The sequence below is a fragment of the Microtus oregoni genome, unplaced genomic scaffold, assembly GCF_018167655.1.
Source record: "Microtus oregoni isolate MIOR12 unplaced genomic scaffold, Mior012 000016F_ref0000370, whole genome shotgun sequence".
Taxonomy (NCBI): domain Eukaryota; kingdom Metazoa; phylum Chordata; class Mammalia; order Rodentia; family Cricetidae; genus Microtus; species Microtus oregoni.
Genome location: NW_024543075.1, coordinates 16,355,558 through 16,373,271, shown reverse-complemented (window position 1 = coordinate 16,373,271; position 17,714 = coordinate 16,355,558). Strand labels below are relative to the sequence as shown.

General features: G+C 41.1%; 1 protein-coding gene across 6 annotated transcripts in view; it reads left to right on the top strand.

Annotated features, from left to right (window-relative positions):
• Inpp5f (inositol polyphosphate-5-phosphatase F) overlaps nt 1-17,714 on the top strand; it is an 82,105-nt gene that overhangs the window by 15,214 nt on the left and 49,177 nt on the right. For all 6 annotated transcript variants that reach the window (XR_005975773.1, XR_005975772.1, XM_041666390.1 and 3 more), the window contains exon 2: nt 12,755-12,835. Coding sequence is in view for 4 of the 6 variants with exons in the window: in XM_041666390.1 (XP_041522324.1) it covers nt 12,755-12,835 (81 nt within the window). In the remaining 2 variants the exon portion in view is untranslated. The remainder of the gene's footprint in view (nt 1-12,754; nt 12,836-17,714) is intronic.

The following is a 17,714-nucleotide window of genomic DNA, read 5'->3' as shown; positions in this document are numbered from 1 at the left end:
AATATTACAACAGGGATTATTTGGTTAGAGGACCTGTGGTGCTGGAGATATGTTAGCGCTTCCTTGGACCAAGAATGGGAAACTGTGTTCTCATGTTAACCAGCTGGATGACGGTGACCGTCACTTTACCTGTCAGCCTTGATGGGTATATCTGAACTAGACCACATGAATTCAGTTTCTGTCAGCTTAAATAGTGAGTCTTTCCAATGTGGTTGCTTGATCAGGACCTATTGTGCCATGCACTGGGAACATGAACTGAACCTGCAGACGAGTCCGCGAGCTCCCTGTTCTTCATGAGTTCCAATGCAGTCAAGGAGTTAACCAAGTCAATAATTAGATACACTAAACCAAAGCAAGATGCTGAGGTAGACATTTGTTCTGCAAAGTCTGACCAGCTCTTAGGGTGGGAGGACTGAGGAATGTGTCTTGAAGACCAGTGACCCTTGTCCTGAGGCTAGAATGAAGAACAGGCAGAAATGGTTGAGGAGCAGCATTCCAGACCCAGCCTGGATGAGTGGAGGGTGACTTCAGGCCTGGATGAGTGGAGAGCAGAGAAAGGCAGTCAGGGATAGCTCAGACAAGGACTTAAAAGGCTTTCTTCTAAGAATCATTTATCTATTTTGAGGCAGGGTTTCTCTATGAAGTCCTTGATGTCCTGGAATTCACTATTTAGACCAGGTTGTCCAGGGACTCGCAGAGATCTCCCTGCCTATGCCTCTAGAATCCTGGAATTAAAGGCCACCAAGCCCATATCCTCCCCACCCCCCATCTGCTTAAAAGCCTTTCTAAGGAATTTTGGACTTTGTTTTCAAGGATAAAGGGTGTAGACCTGGATTAACAGTGTTTGTATTTATCCTTTTTAATGCCTGATGTGTTTCTTTCACATTAATGTTAAACTAGGCAAATAATTTATTTGATGTAAAGGCATCTATTTTGATAAACAGAAATTTACAGGGAAGAGAGAATTATCCCAAATCTCTATATCTGCTTGTTTCAAAAATATAAAGCAATGAGGCTGCAGAGATGGCTCAACAGTTAGAGCACTGGATATTCTTTCAGAGGACCCGAGTTTGGCTCCCAGTACCTGCGTGGAGACTCACGACCTTCTTTAACTTCAGTTTCAGGGAATTGGACTCCCTCTTCAGACTCTGTGGACTGGCACCAGGCACACATATGGTAAACATACATACATGCAGGCAAATTATCATACACATAAAATGAAATAAATAAAGCTTTAAAAAACACACAAAGCAAAAATTATGAAGGAACAAGTAAACAAAGCATGGGATTTTTAAAAAGACCATAATAATTAACTGGTCAAAATATTTAGCAACTACATAGATTTGGGCAAAATAACTTACAAGGTTGATATAATGACCTTTCTTGCAAAAAGCATTAAATGTTTTCAGTTGTTTGAGGTACATGTTGAAAAGTACTTTTTTTAAACTCCCAAATAATTTTTAATTAAAATATAATTACAGCATATTCCTTCCATGTACCGTGTAACTCTCTTGTTCCCTCTTGAAATGATCTCCTTTTCTTCTTTGGCTTTTTTTTTGTTGTTGTTTTGTGTGTGTGTGTGTAAAAATATATTTACCACTTACTTAGTGCAGTTAGTGTTACTTTTATGTGTATGATTTCAGGGCAGAACACTTGATATTACTGGATAACCAATTAGGAGACCCATCCCTGGGAAAGGATGTTTCTCCCAGTCTTAGCATTCCCAAGTTGCCTGTAGTTCTTTTTCTATGAATGGAGCCCCATGATAGTTCCCTCTTTCGTGTTATGTTAGTTTGTCTATTGTTGATATATTTGTTTAGGGTTTGTTTAGGATACATATTTAGAATGCAGTTAGGCATTATGCTGGTTTAGTAAAGAGGTGGTAGTAGATTCTGTAATCCATGACCTCACTAGCTCTGGGCAGTTGGCTAGTTTTCTAGTACCAAGCATGTATTCCCTCCTGTTGAACATGCCCTAAGTCCATGCTGTTGGTTATTGCCAAGATATAAATGCCACTATTGCACCCTTAGGTGCATACTGGCCATTGTGATCATAGGTATTATAGCTGGGTAAGACTATTTGGTTATTTCCTTCCTTTGGAGGCTTGCATAGCACCTTCTGGTACTGTGAAAGTTAGTCCTCAGGTAGGAGACTTTCAAGTCAGATCCAGCTCAAGTCTTCCAGGTCTTGTGTCTTCAGCAACAGGACTTACCTTCAGTCTCTGGGAGGTAAATAAGGGTAACAGCAAAAGCTCATATTGTTTGAGGAGTCTCTTGTACTCCCCGACCAACCATTTGAAAGGCGGTTTCACATGTCTGGTATTGGGGGTTTTGGTTAGCCTGTGGCTCTTGTGGGAAACATTGCTAGCCCAAGTGGGATAACTTCATTTGGACTATATATGTGTATGTATACACACAGACTTGTATGTATTGTATGTAATTTTAGGTAAATAAATGATGTGATTTTATGAGGCTTTTTCCAGACACCCTTAGTATCTTAAAACATTTTTAAAAATTGGCTGTACTGGGTCTTGTGTATGCTAGGAACCTACTCTCACTCAGTCATATCCCCAGCCCAAGCAGTATGTTCCGATGTCATGATCTGGTGACTAGATACATATATGTGTGTGCTTACAGAATCAACCTTAATGAGTGCTCCCTCTCCTCTCCCTCCCGCCTCTCTTGTTTTAAAGAAAGGGTCTTGCTATAAAGTCCTGGATAACCTGTTCCTCTCTGTATAGCTCAGTCTGATTTTGAACCTACATCAATTCTCCTGTTTCCACCTCCTGAGGGCTGAGATTGCAAGTCTGTGCCTCCAAGCATGGCTCCTTATTTTATTTCTCTTTTATTCTCTTTATTTTATTCTTTATAGTGTGCCTTTTTTCCCTGTTCTGATTCTGTTTCACTGCTGTTAGTGTTTATTTCACTACACACAATTGATTTCATGATTTATTGATGGACTGATACCATTTTTTCTTCAAAATCCTGAATTAAAAAGCACATGTAGGTCCAGAGAGATGGTGCAGCAGAGAAGGTGCTTTGCTTCCGCAGAGGACCTGGGCTCAGTTCCCAGCACATTCACTGGGTGCCTTAAACCTGTAACTCCATCTCCAGAGGATCCAGAGGCCTCAGTGGGTACCCGTATGCTTGTGATAGACTTACACAAATAAATACTGAAACTAATCTTAAAACATGTATGCATGTAAGCCCACATAGAATATTTACAAACTGACTTTCCTGCTCCCTGTGCTGATCCTCATCTTGTTGCCATGTCTGTCCCCTCGCTGAAAGAGGACTTGGATTCTCATTTTCACTCGGTCAGTGCCATTGGATACACTCACTGGCTTCACTGTTTCTATATTTAGCCTTTCATCTTTTTTTTCCAGAAAAATATCTTCCTTCCTTCCCAAGGTTAACTTTTGTGCCTGTACTTTGGATATCATTTTCAACCTTCTTTTTTCCCCATTCATTGTTTCCTCTCATGGGTTTTTATTTTTGAGGCAGAGTCCTGACCCCACTGCTCCCTTTTGAGTGCTGAGATCATAGCATGCCTGTTTTATGCACAGCTGTGGATGAACCCAGGGCCTTGTACATGCTACGTAGACATGCTTCCAACCGAGCTGGATCCCCAAACCTTAGTATAATCTCTGCTGTACAGTCATTACTCTTCCTGTCCTTCCCACAGTGTCCTTTGAGGTGTTGCATCTTTTTTCTTTTTTTTTTTTTTTTGGTCTGGGCAAAGTGGCTTTGTCAGAATACCAGAATCACAATAGGACTTAGGAATTAGCATTGGGGCCCTTCTTCTTGCCAAAAGTGGGCACAACATTGACAAATACTGCATTGGTCCCTTGGCCCAGGCTGTCTTCTTCTTCTCCTGTTTGACCACCTTGGGAGTTTGACCTCTCGCTTTTCCTTTGTGAGGCAGGGAACCATGAACTTTACCTCCCAGCATGTGGCCAGCTACTCCCAGAGTGGTCAGTGCCTCTATGCCACACTGGCCTAGGGTAGCCTCATCCTCCAGCGGCCAGCCAGCCAGAAGCACAACTTGATCCTGAAGCTGCTACTGCTAAGTTGTAGTCAAGTAAAACTTATTTTATTTATTTATTTATTTTGAGGCAGAGTTCTTCCGTGTAGCCTTGGCTGTCCTGGCAATGTAGACCAGGTTGGCCTCGCACTCAGAGATCCGCCTGCCTCTGCTTCCCAAGTGCTGGGATTAAAGGCGTGCGCCACCACTGCCTGACTTGTTTTTTTTGTGTGTGTGTGTGTTACACTTTATTTTTTATTTCTTCATTTTGAGTGTGTGGTATGCACATGTATGTGTGCCATGTGCCAGTGTGTCTCCTGTTGTGTGTGGAGATCAGAAGAGGTTATCAAGTGTCCACTGTTGCTCTCTGCCTTCTTAACTTTGAGATCAGGGCTCTGACTGGACCTGGAGGCCCTCCTTCCCCTGCCACAGTTAAATGGCTGTCAGTAAGGCCCAGTGATCCTGTTGTCTTCATGTGTCCCCTGCCCTAGCACTGGTATCATAGGTGTGTACCACTATGTCCTGCTTTTTACATGGTTTGCTGGGGAGCTGAACTTAGGTCATCATGCTTCTGCAGCAAGCACTTGACCTTACCAAGCCATCACAACCTTCTCTTCATTCTTTCAAAAAAAAAATTAGATTATTTATTTTCAGTGTGTGAGTATTTTGTTTGCATGTATGCATGTGCATCGATCACATGCATGTCTGGTGTCTGCAGGCATCCGAAGAATGCATCAAGTCCCCTGGAACTATAGTTTCAGGTGGTTGAGAGCCGCATGTAGATGTTGGAAAACAACCCGGTGACTCACAGCACCGCCAACCCACTTCCCAAGCTCCTTTGTCATTTCAAGCCACGATTTTGCAGTAGCCTGCTGGTTTCCCTGTCCCCAGCCTCTGTTCATGAAGCCTTGTTTCTGGCACTTGCATATTTGAATGTGATCATCAAGCCGTGGTGTGAACAGTATTTTCCCCTGTGGACCTCAGACAGTTAAGAACCTTATTTAACTTTTGGGTGAGCATTCATTATGTCAACTGAGATTAAAATCCATGGCTGTAACACTATTTCAGTTAAGTCATTGTCTACAGGAAGTGCCGACTCATTGTCCTTTATTTAAGTCAGCTGGCCTCAGTTAACTCCCAGCCCTATTCACACTTTCACTAAACCCACTGGTCTTATGCTACCTAAATATTAATCTATTATTGTTGTATTAAATACTATTTTAAATTTATGTGTTGCTTCTATCTGTGTCTGCCCTTGTGGGAGGGGTAGGGATTGCATGTAGAGACCAGAAGAGGTATTTGTATTTCTCTTTCTTTGTTGACCTATTCTAGTGAGTCAGGGTCTCTCCCTGAACCTGGGGCTGTGTTTTCTTAGCTAGATTCTTAGAATCTAAGCCCTATAGATTCTTCTCCACCTCCACCCCTGAATTGGGGGCTGGACACCTGGTTTGTTATGGGTCCTGGGATCCAAACTCTAGACCTCATGTTTGAGCAGCAAGTATTCTTAACCACCTAAGCCATCTCTCCAGCTTGTTTGAACCTAGGCAAGTACCCTTCTTTTAATGATATTCCCTGTCCTGCTTCTGTATTTTATATGTTCTGAGCCTGTGTCCTTGCAAGTATTTGATATGTATTTCCCTAACAAAAGGACAGATTCCAGAGCATAACATCTTAGATAGTTCCACTTCCTGTCCATTACATTTGTGACCTTTGGAGGTCAGAGTTTCAGGGTTAGGGAAGCTGTCCCTGTTTCTTCAGCAGGAACATCTGTGTTGGCAGATGTGAGACTTGACATGTCTAATATAGGGTTGGCAAGCTTGCTATTGGAATAAAAGTTAAAGCATTTAAAAGTAACAGAGATAAAAACAGTTAATTGAAGTGTTATTCTAATTATTCTTTATCAATAAAAATTCAGGAGTCACATACTGGGGTAAGAGCCTTGAAAGATCAGAGAAGCAGAGAAGCCACCAGTACTCCCTGCCCGCTTCCTCCAAACAGAGAACCAAATTCCTCTATGTCCCGCCTTACTACATCCTGTCCTGTCTACTGTCCTCCAAAACCTCTGTAGTTAATTTTGGTTGGCTAGTGGCTAGCTCTACCCTCTGACTCCATGCAAGCTTTATTTATCAGAACACGATCAAAATATATTTCTTCTGTTTTGTCTTTTAAAAAAAGGAAGATTTTAACTAACTTATTTAACTATATTTATTGTATAATAAATAGATACAGGTAAGAATTACATTAACAATGTCCAGTCCATTTGCATTTGACAAATTCAGAGTAATACTCAATAATCTATTCTGTTTTTGTGAGTTCAAAGTGTTGGACCTAATTCACTTTCTATCCTAACTTGTATTACCAATGCAAAACTATCTTTTTATGTCTCTCAACCTTATACACTTTACATCTCTTTTGTGAGTTTCTTTTCTTAATTTGATAAAAAGGAGAACTATAGCTATTTAGTCTATCAGAGATCTGAGAAGGATATATTAATTGAGTAAGCAGGAAATGCAGAGCAAACAGCTTTCAAAACTAAGAAATAACAGAAATAGCTAGCTGCCTAGACAGTCACCCAAGGTTCCTTTGCAGTGTTGGGGTATCCATCTTTGGCCTGCACGCCTAGCATATCTGGCAGACTTTTCTATGAAACAAGATTTTTAAGGACTGTCCACCTTGTCTTGGCAAAGTTCAGCAGTCAGTTTCTTTTGTATCCTGATTGTTTGATTTGGGCAGCATACTGTCAACAATTGAGGCAAGGGCAGTTTCTTGCCTAGTGGCTGACTTTTATCACAAAGAAAGTAAATTCCATACAGAGTTTCTTCAACACCCATTGTCTTCTCTGAAGTAGATTGGTGCTACCAGAAGCAGACATGCCTCATTGTCATTAAAAAAAAGAAAAGAACCTATGTTATTAAAACATCTTAAATGCCATATTCTATAGCTCTCTGAAGTGTTTGAAGACTACTCATCTGGCTAAAATATATCTGTTTGACCTTAAAAACATACCTGACATGACTACAAGTTTGATTGTAATAGATGACTAATAACCTGCTTTTCTTTATTATTCTAAATAGTTCGTAATAATAACCTTCAAGGACTAGAAATTTACATGACATTGTTGAATGAGCTGTATAGGTACAATATCTTGAACAAGATTAGAAATGCATATACAGTATGTTCTAACAAAACTAATCTCAAATTTTATCATTATACAAAAATCCATATCACTATAAACTGTTTAAGACTAGTAGTTGCTTTTTTGGTTCAAAAGTATACTCAATTATCTATCCTTCTATCCTATTATTTCTATATCCTTCCCCCTTTTTAGAATGGGATCCCTGATTCTAATCTCCTTTGTTTAGCCTTTTTTTCATGAACACAATCAATAACAACTTGTAACCAACCCCCTAAATTATGACAACTATCCATAATCCACTGAGCAACCAAAAACCACTCACCCTACCTCTTGTAAATGTGGGCATTGTGTTCTTAAAATTACTTCCTGCTATCTAGGGGCAATGGCATCTTTAGGGGGGCCTGAAAAAAATAGGTTCTCATCTTCTGTGGAAACAAAAGCCGAACTTCTTTTCTAAAGTAACATATCCTTAGACTCAAATTTTGAAGTCAAGATATATTTAAAATATATATGTTAGTTTAGTTTAGCAGTCCCCAGAATCAAATAATAATCTGCAGTCAAAAAAAATTCAAAGAAAACCCAATAATGTACATAATCCAGACTCTCTATGTATTTTTCATCTTTATTTGGCTTTTTTACTCTATTACTTTTTAATATTTATTTTATTATCTTTACTACTTTTATCTATGACTGTACTCTTTTATATTACTTTTGCTATCTCTTTAAAGACTTTGTTTTATTTTTTTAAAACTATTTCTTTTTAAAACTTTCTACCCTTTTCTTCTCTCTCCCAAATACACACCTTTTAAAAACACACTGTGTGTATCCTGTTGTGTATCTGAAGTTCTTTTTTGAACAGGAATAATTTTTAAAATGGTAAGCAATGTTGACACGGAGGCCCTGAGTGCTGACTCCGCCTCTCTCCACCTTTCAAAATGGCAGAGATACCTTTATTGCCAGCTCTGCAAGCCATATTCACTCCCTAGTTCTAGGGACTCAGTGGCTCTATGTCTCCACCGTTAAGTAACTTGTAGCACTCTGCTCACAAACCCCAACTGCTCTGTAGCAGGACCTCCTGAAAGAGCCAGATTCCATCATTCTGCCAGTATTAACCAGGAAGCTGTTTCTTAAAGGACCCACGCCTCTGCTTGTGGACAGCAAACAGAACCTGTCTGAAAAATAATGCAGCTGCCAAGAAGCTGTGTTTGCTTCCATTTTTGTGGGTCTAGAAGCCCTCTTTCCTCCGTCCCCCTTAAGCTTTTTTAGGTCTCACGTGGATCCATGCCAGACGGTGGGTGCCATTTGTAAATGGAGGCTGCATTTTCGTTTCTTAACCTCCCAGACCCAAATAATCACACAGAAACTATATTAATTCCAATACCATTTGACTAATGGCTCGGGCATATTCTTAGCTAGCTCTTACATCTTAAAATAACCCATTTCTTTTAATCTGTATATCACCATGAGGCTGTGGTTTACCAGTAAGGTTCTTGTGTCCTTCTCCTTTGGCAGACTCTACCTTCTTTACTCATCTATCTCTGCTTGAATTTCCTGCCTTGCTATATTCTGCCCTGACATAAGCCAAAGCAGCTTCTTTATTATCCAGTGGTAATAAAACCTATTCACAACATACAGAAGGGAATCCCACATCACTTGAGAGCCTTAATTCTTCAAATGTTGTAAAGACTAATTTCATTCCTAGGAATTTATATCCTAAAGCTAATGTGGTTGGAAGCAAATGAAATACTTATTTAGAATTCATCATTTGTATTGCAGTGTTTTTATAATAAAAAAAAAGCTTGATGTTTAAGTAAGGAAGTATTTTCTTAAATGAAAATTATACCTCCAGGTGAAGTCATGATTTTAAGGATATTTTAATTCTTAAAAACATTTTTTTTTTATAAGATTCATTTTTAGGGCTGGAGAGATGGCTCAGTGGTTAAGAGCATTGTCTGCTCTTCCAGCGTTCCTGAGTTCAATTCCTGGCAACCACATGGTGGCTCACAACCATCTGTAATGAGGTCTGGTGCCCTCTTCTGGCCTGCAGGCATACATGCAGAAAGAATATTGTATACATAATAAATAAATAAACATAAAAAAAGATTTATTTTTAGTTTATGTATCTAAGTGTTTTGCTCATATGAGTGTAAGTAAGTGCACCACAGTGTGCAGTGCCCATGGAGATTAGAAGAGGGTGTCAGATGTCCTGGAACTAGAGTTATAGATGACCGTCGGCCATTTTGTCGGTTTGACTTGGACCCTAGTTCTCTGTAAGAGCAGCAAGTGTTCTTAACAGTTGCACTATTGACCTGGACCAACAGGTCATTCTTCAGGGACAGGTTTCTGAAAGGAAGGACCAGGAGATCAGAAGATAAGGAAGACAGGAAAGTTGGGACCTAGAAGGGATCATATAAACTGTGTCTTATCCGCACAAGTTTGTTTGTTTGTTTGTTTATGTATGTATGTATGTATGTATGTATGTATTTATTTATTTTTGGTTTTTCGAGACAGGGTTTCTCTGTGGCTTTGGAGCCTGTCCTGGAACTAGCTCTGTAGACCAGGCTGGTCTCGAACTCACAGAGACCCACCTGCCTCTGCCTCCCGAGTGCTGGGATTAAAGGCATGTGCCACCATCGCCCGGCTGCTCTGCACAAGTTTATTAGGAAATATAGCACCACACGTACATACATTTTGCAGGGAAAGCTGGACAGTAAATAGAAACTGTCATACAATGGGTCAGAGTCAGCTGGGTGGTAATCAAGATGCACAAAGGGAACACAGGACAACTCAAGTTTGTCACAAGCATACAGTGTCCGTAACCCTGTAGGTTATTGGTTCTCAACATGTGGGTTGCAACCCCTTCTAGGTCTAATGACGCTTTCATGGGGGTCACCTAAGACCATTAGAAAACACAGATAATAACATTACAATTCATAATAGCTGCAAAATTACAGTTATAAAGTAGCAATGAACATAATTTTATGGTTGGGGGGGTCACAACATGAGGAACTGTATTAAAGGGTTGCAGCTTTAGGAAGGTGAGAACCACTGTTCTTGGGGGAAGTATTGGGTTCTCAGGATCCAAAACTTAAACTACCCCAAGATCCTGGCCCCACGCCATTAATGGCCTTCTTCAGAAGTTTCCCTTTTTATCCATCAGGGCCTCAGAGAAAGCCAGAGATCAGCCTGGTTCCCACCACACCATCTCTACAGCCCTGGAAAAAGACAAACAAAAAATTTTGTCGTCAGGCAATGTTGCTTATAAAAGTGGGTGGTTGTGTGTGGCACTTAGTTAATGCACAGACAGAGGCCTGAAGTGAGGACTCTTAACCTCAGTGGCCAATTTCCTCTCAGTTTCGTGGTGTTACTTTGTAATCATACATGGCATTTAAAACTTCCTGTTTCAGTAGCTCCCTGTGTAGTTTCTGAGGGAGGAGTTAGAGCAAGTTTACGGAGGTGTATAACCCAAATCAGATTGGCAGACCTCTTTGGTTTTCTTTCTTTTGAGGCACAGGCTTGCTGTTATCAAAGGCTAGCCTCAAATTTACTGTGTATCCCAGGTTGGCTTGGAACGAAGAAGCTGAGTGCTGAGAGTACAGGCATGCATCACCATTCCTGGCTCTAGACTTTTATTATCTTATTTTTTTAAATTTTGAGACAGGATCTCAAAACTCTGTTGTCCTGGATGTCCTAGAACTCACTATATAGACCAGGCTGGCCTTGAACTCACAGAGATCCATCTGCTTCTGCCCCCTAAGTGTTGATTAAAGCATGTGCCACTTGTTGTTTGTTTGCTTTTTATTTTTTATTTTTATATTTTCTGAGACAAGGTTTCTCTGCAAGAGCCCTGGATGTCCTGGAACTCGATTTGTAGACCAGAATGACCTGAAAATCACACCTGTTTTTTATTTAATAGAAGTTTTTGAGTCTCAGCTTTACTAGACTTCTCTTTTGCTTGCAGGTCTGCCTCCTGACCTGTGGATGATTTGATTACTACTTTTCTCAGCATTATTTCTTCACTTGTAAAATGGGACTCCTGGTGTCAGCCTCATAATGTTGTCAAGATTAGAAATGAGGGCTGGCAAGATGGCTCAGTGGATAAAGGCACTTGCTTCAAAAGCCTGGCAGCCTGAGTTTGATCCCTGATCCCACATGGTGGAAGGAGAGAACAGATTTCCCCAACTTATTGTCCGACCTCCATGTGTGCACCATGGCATATTTATGCCCCAGCTTTCTCACACACACACACACACACACACACACACACACACACACACGATAAATAAAACAAAAACAATTAGAAATGGTAACATATATAGGAGCCTTTAAATCCCCCCCATTAATTCTTACAATAAAAACGATGAAGTTGGAGTTAGTATATCTTGGTAGTAACACCTTGCCCAGTATGTGTGAAATCCTGGGTTTTAACCCCAGCACTCCAAAATAGCAACAACCAAAGAAATGTGCTGTTTTTGTTTTTTAGTGAAAATGTAGCAATAAAGACATTTAAGAAATGGCAGTCCAGCCATAGGGACTGAAGCTGAAGTATCACCATGAGTTCAAGGTTAGCCATGGCTACATAGGGAGCTCCTAACTCAAGAAACTAGTACATAATGAAAAAAAAATCAAAATGTAAATGAATTTGAAAACTAAACTATTGCTGTATAATTACCCTACTAGTAACAGATAATATTTCAGTCAAATAAAATTTAAGTGGTTATAATTAAAATGTAATTTTTGTCAGCAGAAAAATTTTAAATTTAGCTTTTTAGCATATGTGCCTCAGCACACATGCGGGGGTCAGAGGGCAGCTTGTTGGCTCTGCCCTTTTTCCGTTGGTTCTGGGCACATACTCTGCTTCCATGGTAAGTGCTTCCATCCTCCAGCCATCTTGCTGGCCTGAACCAACGGGCTTTAAATCTTGCTGATCTTTTGCAGCTGTTGAACTACCAGAAACATTGTGTTTACCACTATGCATGTAGCACTCTTTTGTGGCCCAGGTTGGAGAAGAGTTAAATTATGCCCTTTGACCTTCGGCATGTTTGATATATAATTTGCTTCTCTTTTGGATGTCTAGAACGGTATTAGTTTACATGCAAATCACTGTAGCCTGTTGTGTGTTCCAATAAGGGACACACATGCAGTAGCGCTCAGAAAAGAAGCAGCTCCTATTGGCTTTGTCCTAGAATCATGTGTAAGGGAAGTGGCTTCCTGGTTTCCTTTGCCTTGTGTATGACTGTATGAGTGTGATCAGGAAGTGGCCAGCACTGTGGCCATTTTCAGGCCTTGTCTTTGGGTCTGGGGCTCCTGGGTGGGCGCTTCCTTTACCCTCTGTAGTGCAGCAGCCTGTTTCCACCCCTGCAGGGCCCCGCACTGCCTCCATCCACGGAGTTTTTCAGCCCCTTTCTCACCCCGTAGCTGCCCTGGTACCCAGAGTTAGTGCTTTACCTCAGAGTCCTTTATGGTAATGCGAGCTATGGGGGACGTTTATAACTGCTTTTGGGAGTGTACTGATCCTTCTCAAATATGCTGCAAGCGATAGTTTGACATTTTCTGGTAAATACGTTCTCATGATTGCTTCGTGCTTTATTTTAGCCACTGATCTGCTTCTTGCCTGGAACCCGATTTGTCTGGGATTGGTAGAAGGAGTTATTGGGAAAATTCAGCTTCATTCAGGTATGTTCTACAAATTCCTTACAATTGTAAAATTTAACATGACATTCTGTGACATTGTCCTTTCCGAGGTTGCATGTAGATTCTATTATGACCTTGGTTCCTTTGTCATAATTTTGGGTCTTAAAGCAAATATTTCTATTTAAGTTTAATGAAATAAAAATAACGCTTTTGAGAAAAGAAGATATGCTATTACAATTGTTTTGCTCTTTTCTTAAAAACAGTTCTGATATACTCCTTACTTGGTGCCAGGAATTGCACTAACTGATTTAACACAATTGTGAGTCCACACTCACCCTTTCCTAGCCTCCCAGAGCTTCTGGTTAGAGGGGATACAGAATGCATGATCATACGATGCACGTGTAGTCCCTGGGCCTGGAAGTGCGTTCTGTCAAGGAAAGGTACAGCAAGTTCACAGACATGAGGGGAAGGTGCTGGAACAAAGCTGGAAGGGTGGGCAGGTGGCAACGTGATTGGCTGGCTTTGGGTTGGCTGCCTCGTCCTGAGTCAGTCACCTCTGCCAGGGAAGGGTCTTTTAGTATGTAGTGTGGTACATTCAAGGCAGGCAAATGGATGGAAAGTCTAAGTCATTTACCTGGTCCCCACCTGGGAGAGCAGGCACCTCATCTCCCAGCTGTATGAGTATCCATGCTGCATATATACAGGAGCCGGAAGAGAATGTTAATCCCCCTGTAGCTGGAGTTACAGGCAGTTGTGCGCAGGCCCATGTGGATGCCAGGAACTGGAAGAGCAGGAGGTATTCTTTTTGTTTTGTTTTGTTTTTTCGAGACAGGGTTTTTCTCTGTAATAGCCATGGCTGTCCTGGAACTCGCTCTGAAGACCAGAGTGGCATCAAACTCACAGAGATCTGCCTGCCTCTGCCTCCCAAGTGCTGGGATTAAAGGCGTGCACCACCACTGCCCAGCACAGGAAGTATTCTTAACCTTCATTTGATTTTCAGAGACAGGGTCTCACTCCAGCCCAGGCTTGCCTGGAGCCTGCAGTATAGCCTAGGTGGCCTTGAACTTGATAACCTCTGCCTGCTGACTGATGGGTTTACAGACTTGTACCATTACAGCTGCCTCCTTTGACAATAACTTTAGTATGAATTGTGAACTGTAGGAGACTTTGGCATTGTTACTGTGTAAACACCTCTGAAGTCAGTTACATCTCTGTAGTATACCTGCTGTGACTTTTGTTCATCTGTTTGCTTTCCTTTACGATTATGTGTGTACGTGTGTGTATGGTGTGTGTGTGTGTGTGTGTGTGTGTGTGTGTGTGTGTGTGAGAGAGAGAGCACTTGTGGAGGTCAAGAACAACTTTTGGAGGTTCTTTCCACTGTGGGTTCAGGGGGTGGAATTCTGGTCTTCATGCTTCTGTTTACCCACTGAGCCACCTCACTGGCCTTGTTTTTGTTTTTGTTTTTGTTTTTTTTTTGTATATCAGGGCCTCACTTTGTAGCTCAGGTTTATTTTGAACTCATGATGATTCTCCTGCCATAGCCTTCCAAGTACTGGGGTTATAAGTATGAGCCACTACAACAGCTGTGTTTAAGTTAAAAATAAAATTATTGAGCATTTAGGCACAGGTTGACTTTTGTGAATTACAAAAGCATATTGCTGGAGACAATTTGTAACTTTCTTTTACTAGGTTCTTTGATTATATTTTAAATAGTGTTCTTATGAAAAAAATTTCTTAAATATAAGGGACTGCTTATCACAGACAAATAGTATAGGCTTTTTTTTCTTTTTCTTTTTTCTTTCTTTTTCTTTTTTGAGACAGAGTTTCTCTGTAGCTTTGGAGCCTAGCCTGCAACTCACTCTGTAGACTCACAAAGATCCGCCTGCTTCTGCTTCTGCCTCCCAAGTGCTGGGATTAAAGGTGCGCGCCACTACCGCCCGGCTAGTAGAGGGTGTTTTAAAGTGTACATCTTTATCTCCTGTCCAGATTAAGAAGTGAAACACAACCAGTCACTTCAGAAGGTATCTTTGCCATTTTCTCCAAGCTGTCCTTCCCGTGAAGGGAATCGACTCAAGTTTTATTATTCCCTTGAAAATGATTGCTTTTCTTGGATATATATTCCTAAACAATTGTTGCCAAGATTTATATTTTGGAGATTTTTATTTAAATTTCATTAAATTATTTGTGTTCTCTCTCTCTCCTGTGTTGTGTTTGTGTGTCTGTGTGTGCATGCATGTTCATGGGTGTTTGTGGAGACCAGAGGTCAATGTTGGGTATCTCCCTTGTGCTTTTCGCTTTGTTTTTTGAGATAGTGTCTCTCTGAACCTGGAGCTGATACCTTCAGCGGGGCTGGCTGGCCTGTGGATGCCAGGATCCTCTTGTCTCTGTCCTTCCAGAACTGAGATTACAGATGCACCACCCCTAAAGCTTTTGTGTGAATTCAGGCTCATCTGAGCCATCTCCCATTCTGTATCATCTGGTATAAATTCACTGATTTCAATATGCAAAACAACTCTTTCTGCATATTGCGAATTAGTAATTATGTTGAGAGGTTCTTTAAAATCCCTTAGTACCATGAGAATAGCATATAATTCTGACTTTTGGACAGAATCATAAGGCCTATGTTCCACTTTACTTAAATCTTCAGATTTGTAACCTGCCCTTCCTGATTTATTTGCATCAGTGTAGATGTAGGGGCTCCAGTTATTGGTGTGTCTCATACAATGCGAGGAAGGATCCAATTAGCTCTCTTTATAAGTCTAATTCTATCACTTTGAAATAGTTGTTTTAATCTCTTCCAAAAACTGTTTTGGGATATACTTATGCTGATAAATGAAACTAGAGTTCCTTGTTCTTCCTTTATATGAATATTTCATGATTTGTCTCTTTTCCTTCTCTCTCTTTCTTTCTTTCATCCATCCTGTTGGAAATAATATTGCTCTGAGTCTTGTTGTGTATTCTGCTTTTGGTAGGCTTTAAATTTTTCCTTCAGCACAGAGGAGAAAAGCATTTAGTCATTGTGTACCCTTATTAAGTATCTTAACACACTCCTACCTGTCCATATTTAATTACATATATCTATAATTCATTTACATAAGGACAAGATAATTTCACAACTGGATGTTCTGAGTTAAAATTCATTTTCTATTATGTAAATGACATGTATGAAACTTCTGAATTATTTTTCTCCAGTTTCAGTCACATCTTGGAGCAGTGAGTAAATTATTGAAATCAGTCAGGAGACCAAGGGTCAAGCTCCATTTGTTAATATTTATTATTATTTATTAGAGAACTCTATCATCCACTCCCTAAAGACTTTCCAAATGGTTTAAGACAGCAACAGTGCACAGTCTCCAGGATCCTGTGGGCTAATGGCTCTGTTCTTCTCATCTGCCTGCTGGCTAGACCAGCAGCCACCCTCCCCTGAGTCTGCCTGGGCTGCCACACTGTCTCCATGTAGCCGTTTTACCTCCCCCATGGCTCTCATCTTACAGAGCCTCTCTTCTGGGATCCTCCTTTCTGTTCGGGTGTCCATGCCTTTCTCTGAATTGTGGGGGCATCTTTTCAAGGAGTGCCTGGAAGCCAACAAGGCAAATCCTCGGGTCAAGGACCTTACTTTCTAAGCTGTAAAACAAAAGCCAGAGTAATTTGCCTAATTATGTGTTTAGGTCCTGGGAGTCCCGAATGAGATAGTGTACCTGAAGCTTCTTACTTAATTACAGCACTCTTTTTATCAAGACTCCTTTACTTACACAAATCTGTCAGCTTACGTTAAAGGGAAAAATCTAGCAGCTTGTGCAAAAAAACACTTTTCAATAGAACCAGGGTTCTGAAACTGAAAGTGGGTGTTTATGGGATTTCAGATCTCTTATCAATAGCATTTCTCTTTGCATATCTCCTTCACCTGTTTCTCTTTGATTTTTTTTTTTTTTGAAATGGAGGTCTTGTGTAGCCCAGGCTGGCCTCAAACAACTTCTGTAGCCAAAGATGACCTTGAACTTTTGATCTTCCTGCCTCCCTCCTGAGAGGTGAGATAGCCATACCAAGTGGTGCTGGGGTTGAACCTAGAGCCTCATGCATTTTAGGCAAGCACTCTGTCAACCAAACTCCAGCCCTAGACCCTATTTATATTTTCAAAAAGGGAGGGGTCCTGCTCAAAAGATGGTATTCTCTCTCATCCCTTAGGCCTACTCTGAGGTTCCCTGTAGTCAGTGGAGACTGACCAGTGATCAAAACAGATTGATTCACACATCTAGAGAAGAAGCTTGATCCAGCTTGGCCAAGGGCCTTCAAAGTCACCTAGTTCAAAGTGCATCACAGGACCACTTTCCTAGCTAAAGGGAGCAGTCAGGGAAGCAGACAACCCCAAGTCTTTTATCAGCCCTAGCCAAATTGAAGTTAATGCCTGCTGGCTCTTCTTCTCCGTGCTGAAGGCATCCACGTCTGTGGTTGCCTTGTTTGTGTGTAGGCAGTATGAGAAGTAGTGATACGGGACATTTGGAAGAGGGGGTGGGGAGGAGAGTGAACTGGGGAAAGAAAATATAAAAAGGGAGTCTCTTAATTGTCCTTATTGTATCCTTGTCATGGTCACCTATCAGGTTTGGTTTTGAAAGAAAGGAACCAGGAGAGAAGCATGTAGCGATATCTGGGCCTCTGTTGCCCTGCTCCCCACAGGCTTGTGTGCTTCTCCGTCCCCAGCTCCTTGCCTTGGAAGAGCCATCCTTCAGTCCTCTTCCCTTCCCTCCTCTGTCCTCGAGGCCCCATCCCTCCTCTCCCAGCGTGTAGATGAAGTTCTTGCTCAGATTTAGACTGGCCCGAAGGAAGGAGTTGTGTTCCTGGTGCATCAGAATTGAGCTGATACTTTGGGGGCATTTTCCCATGGGAGCATCTTATCATTTGGGGGTAGGAGATGTAGGGAATA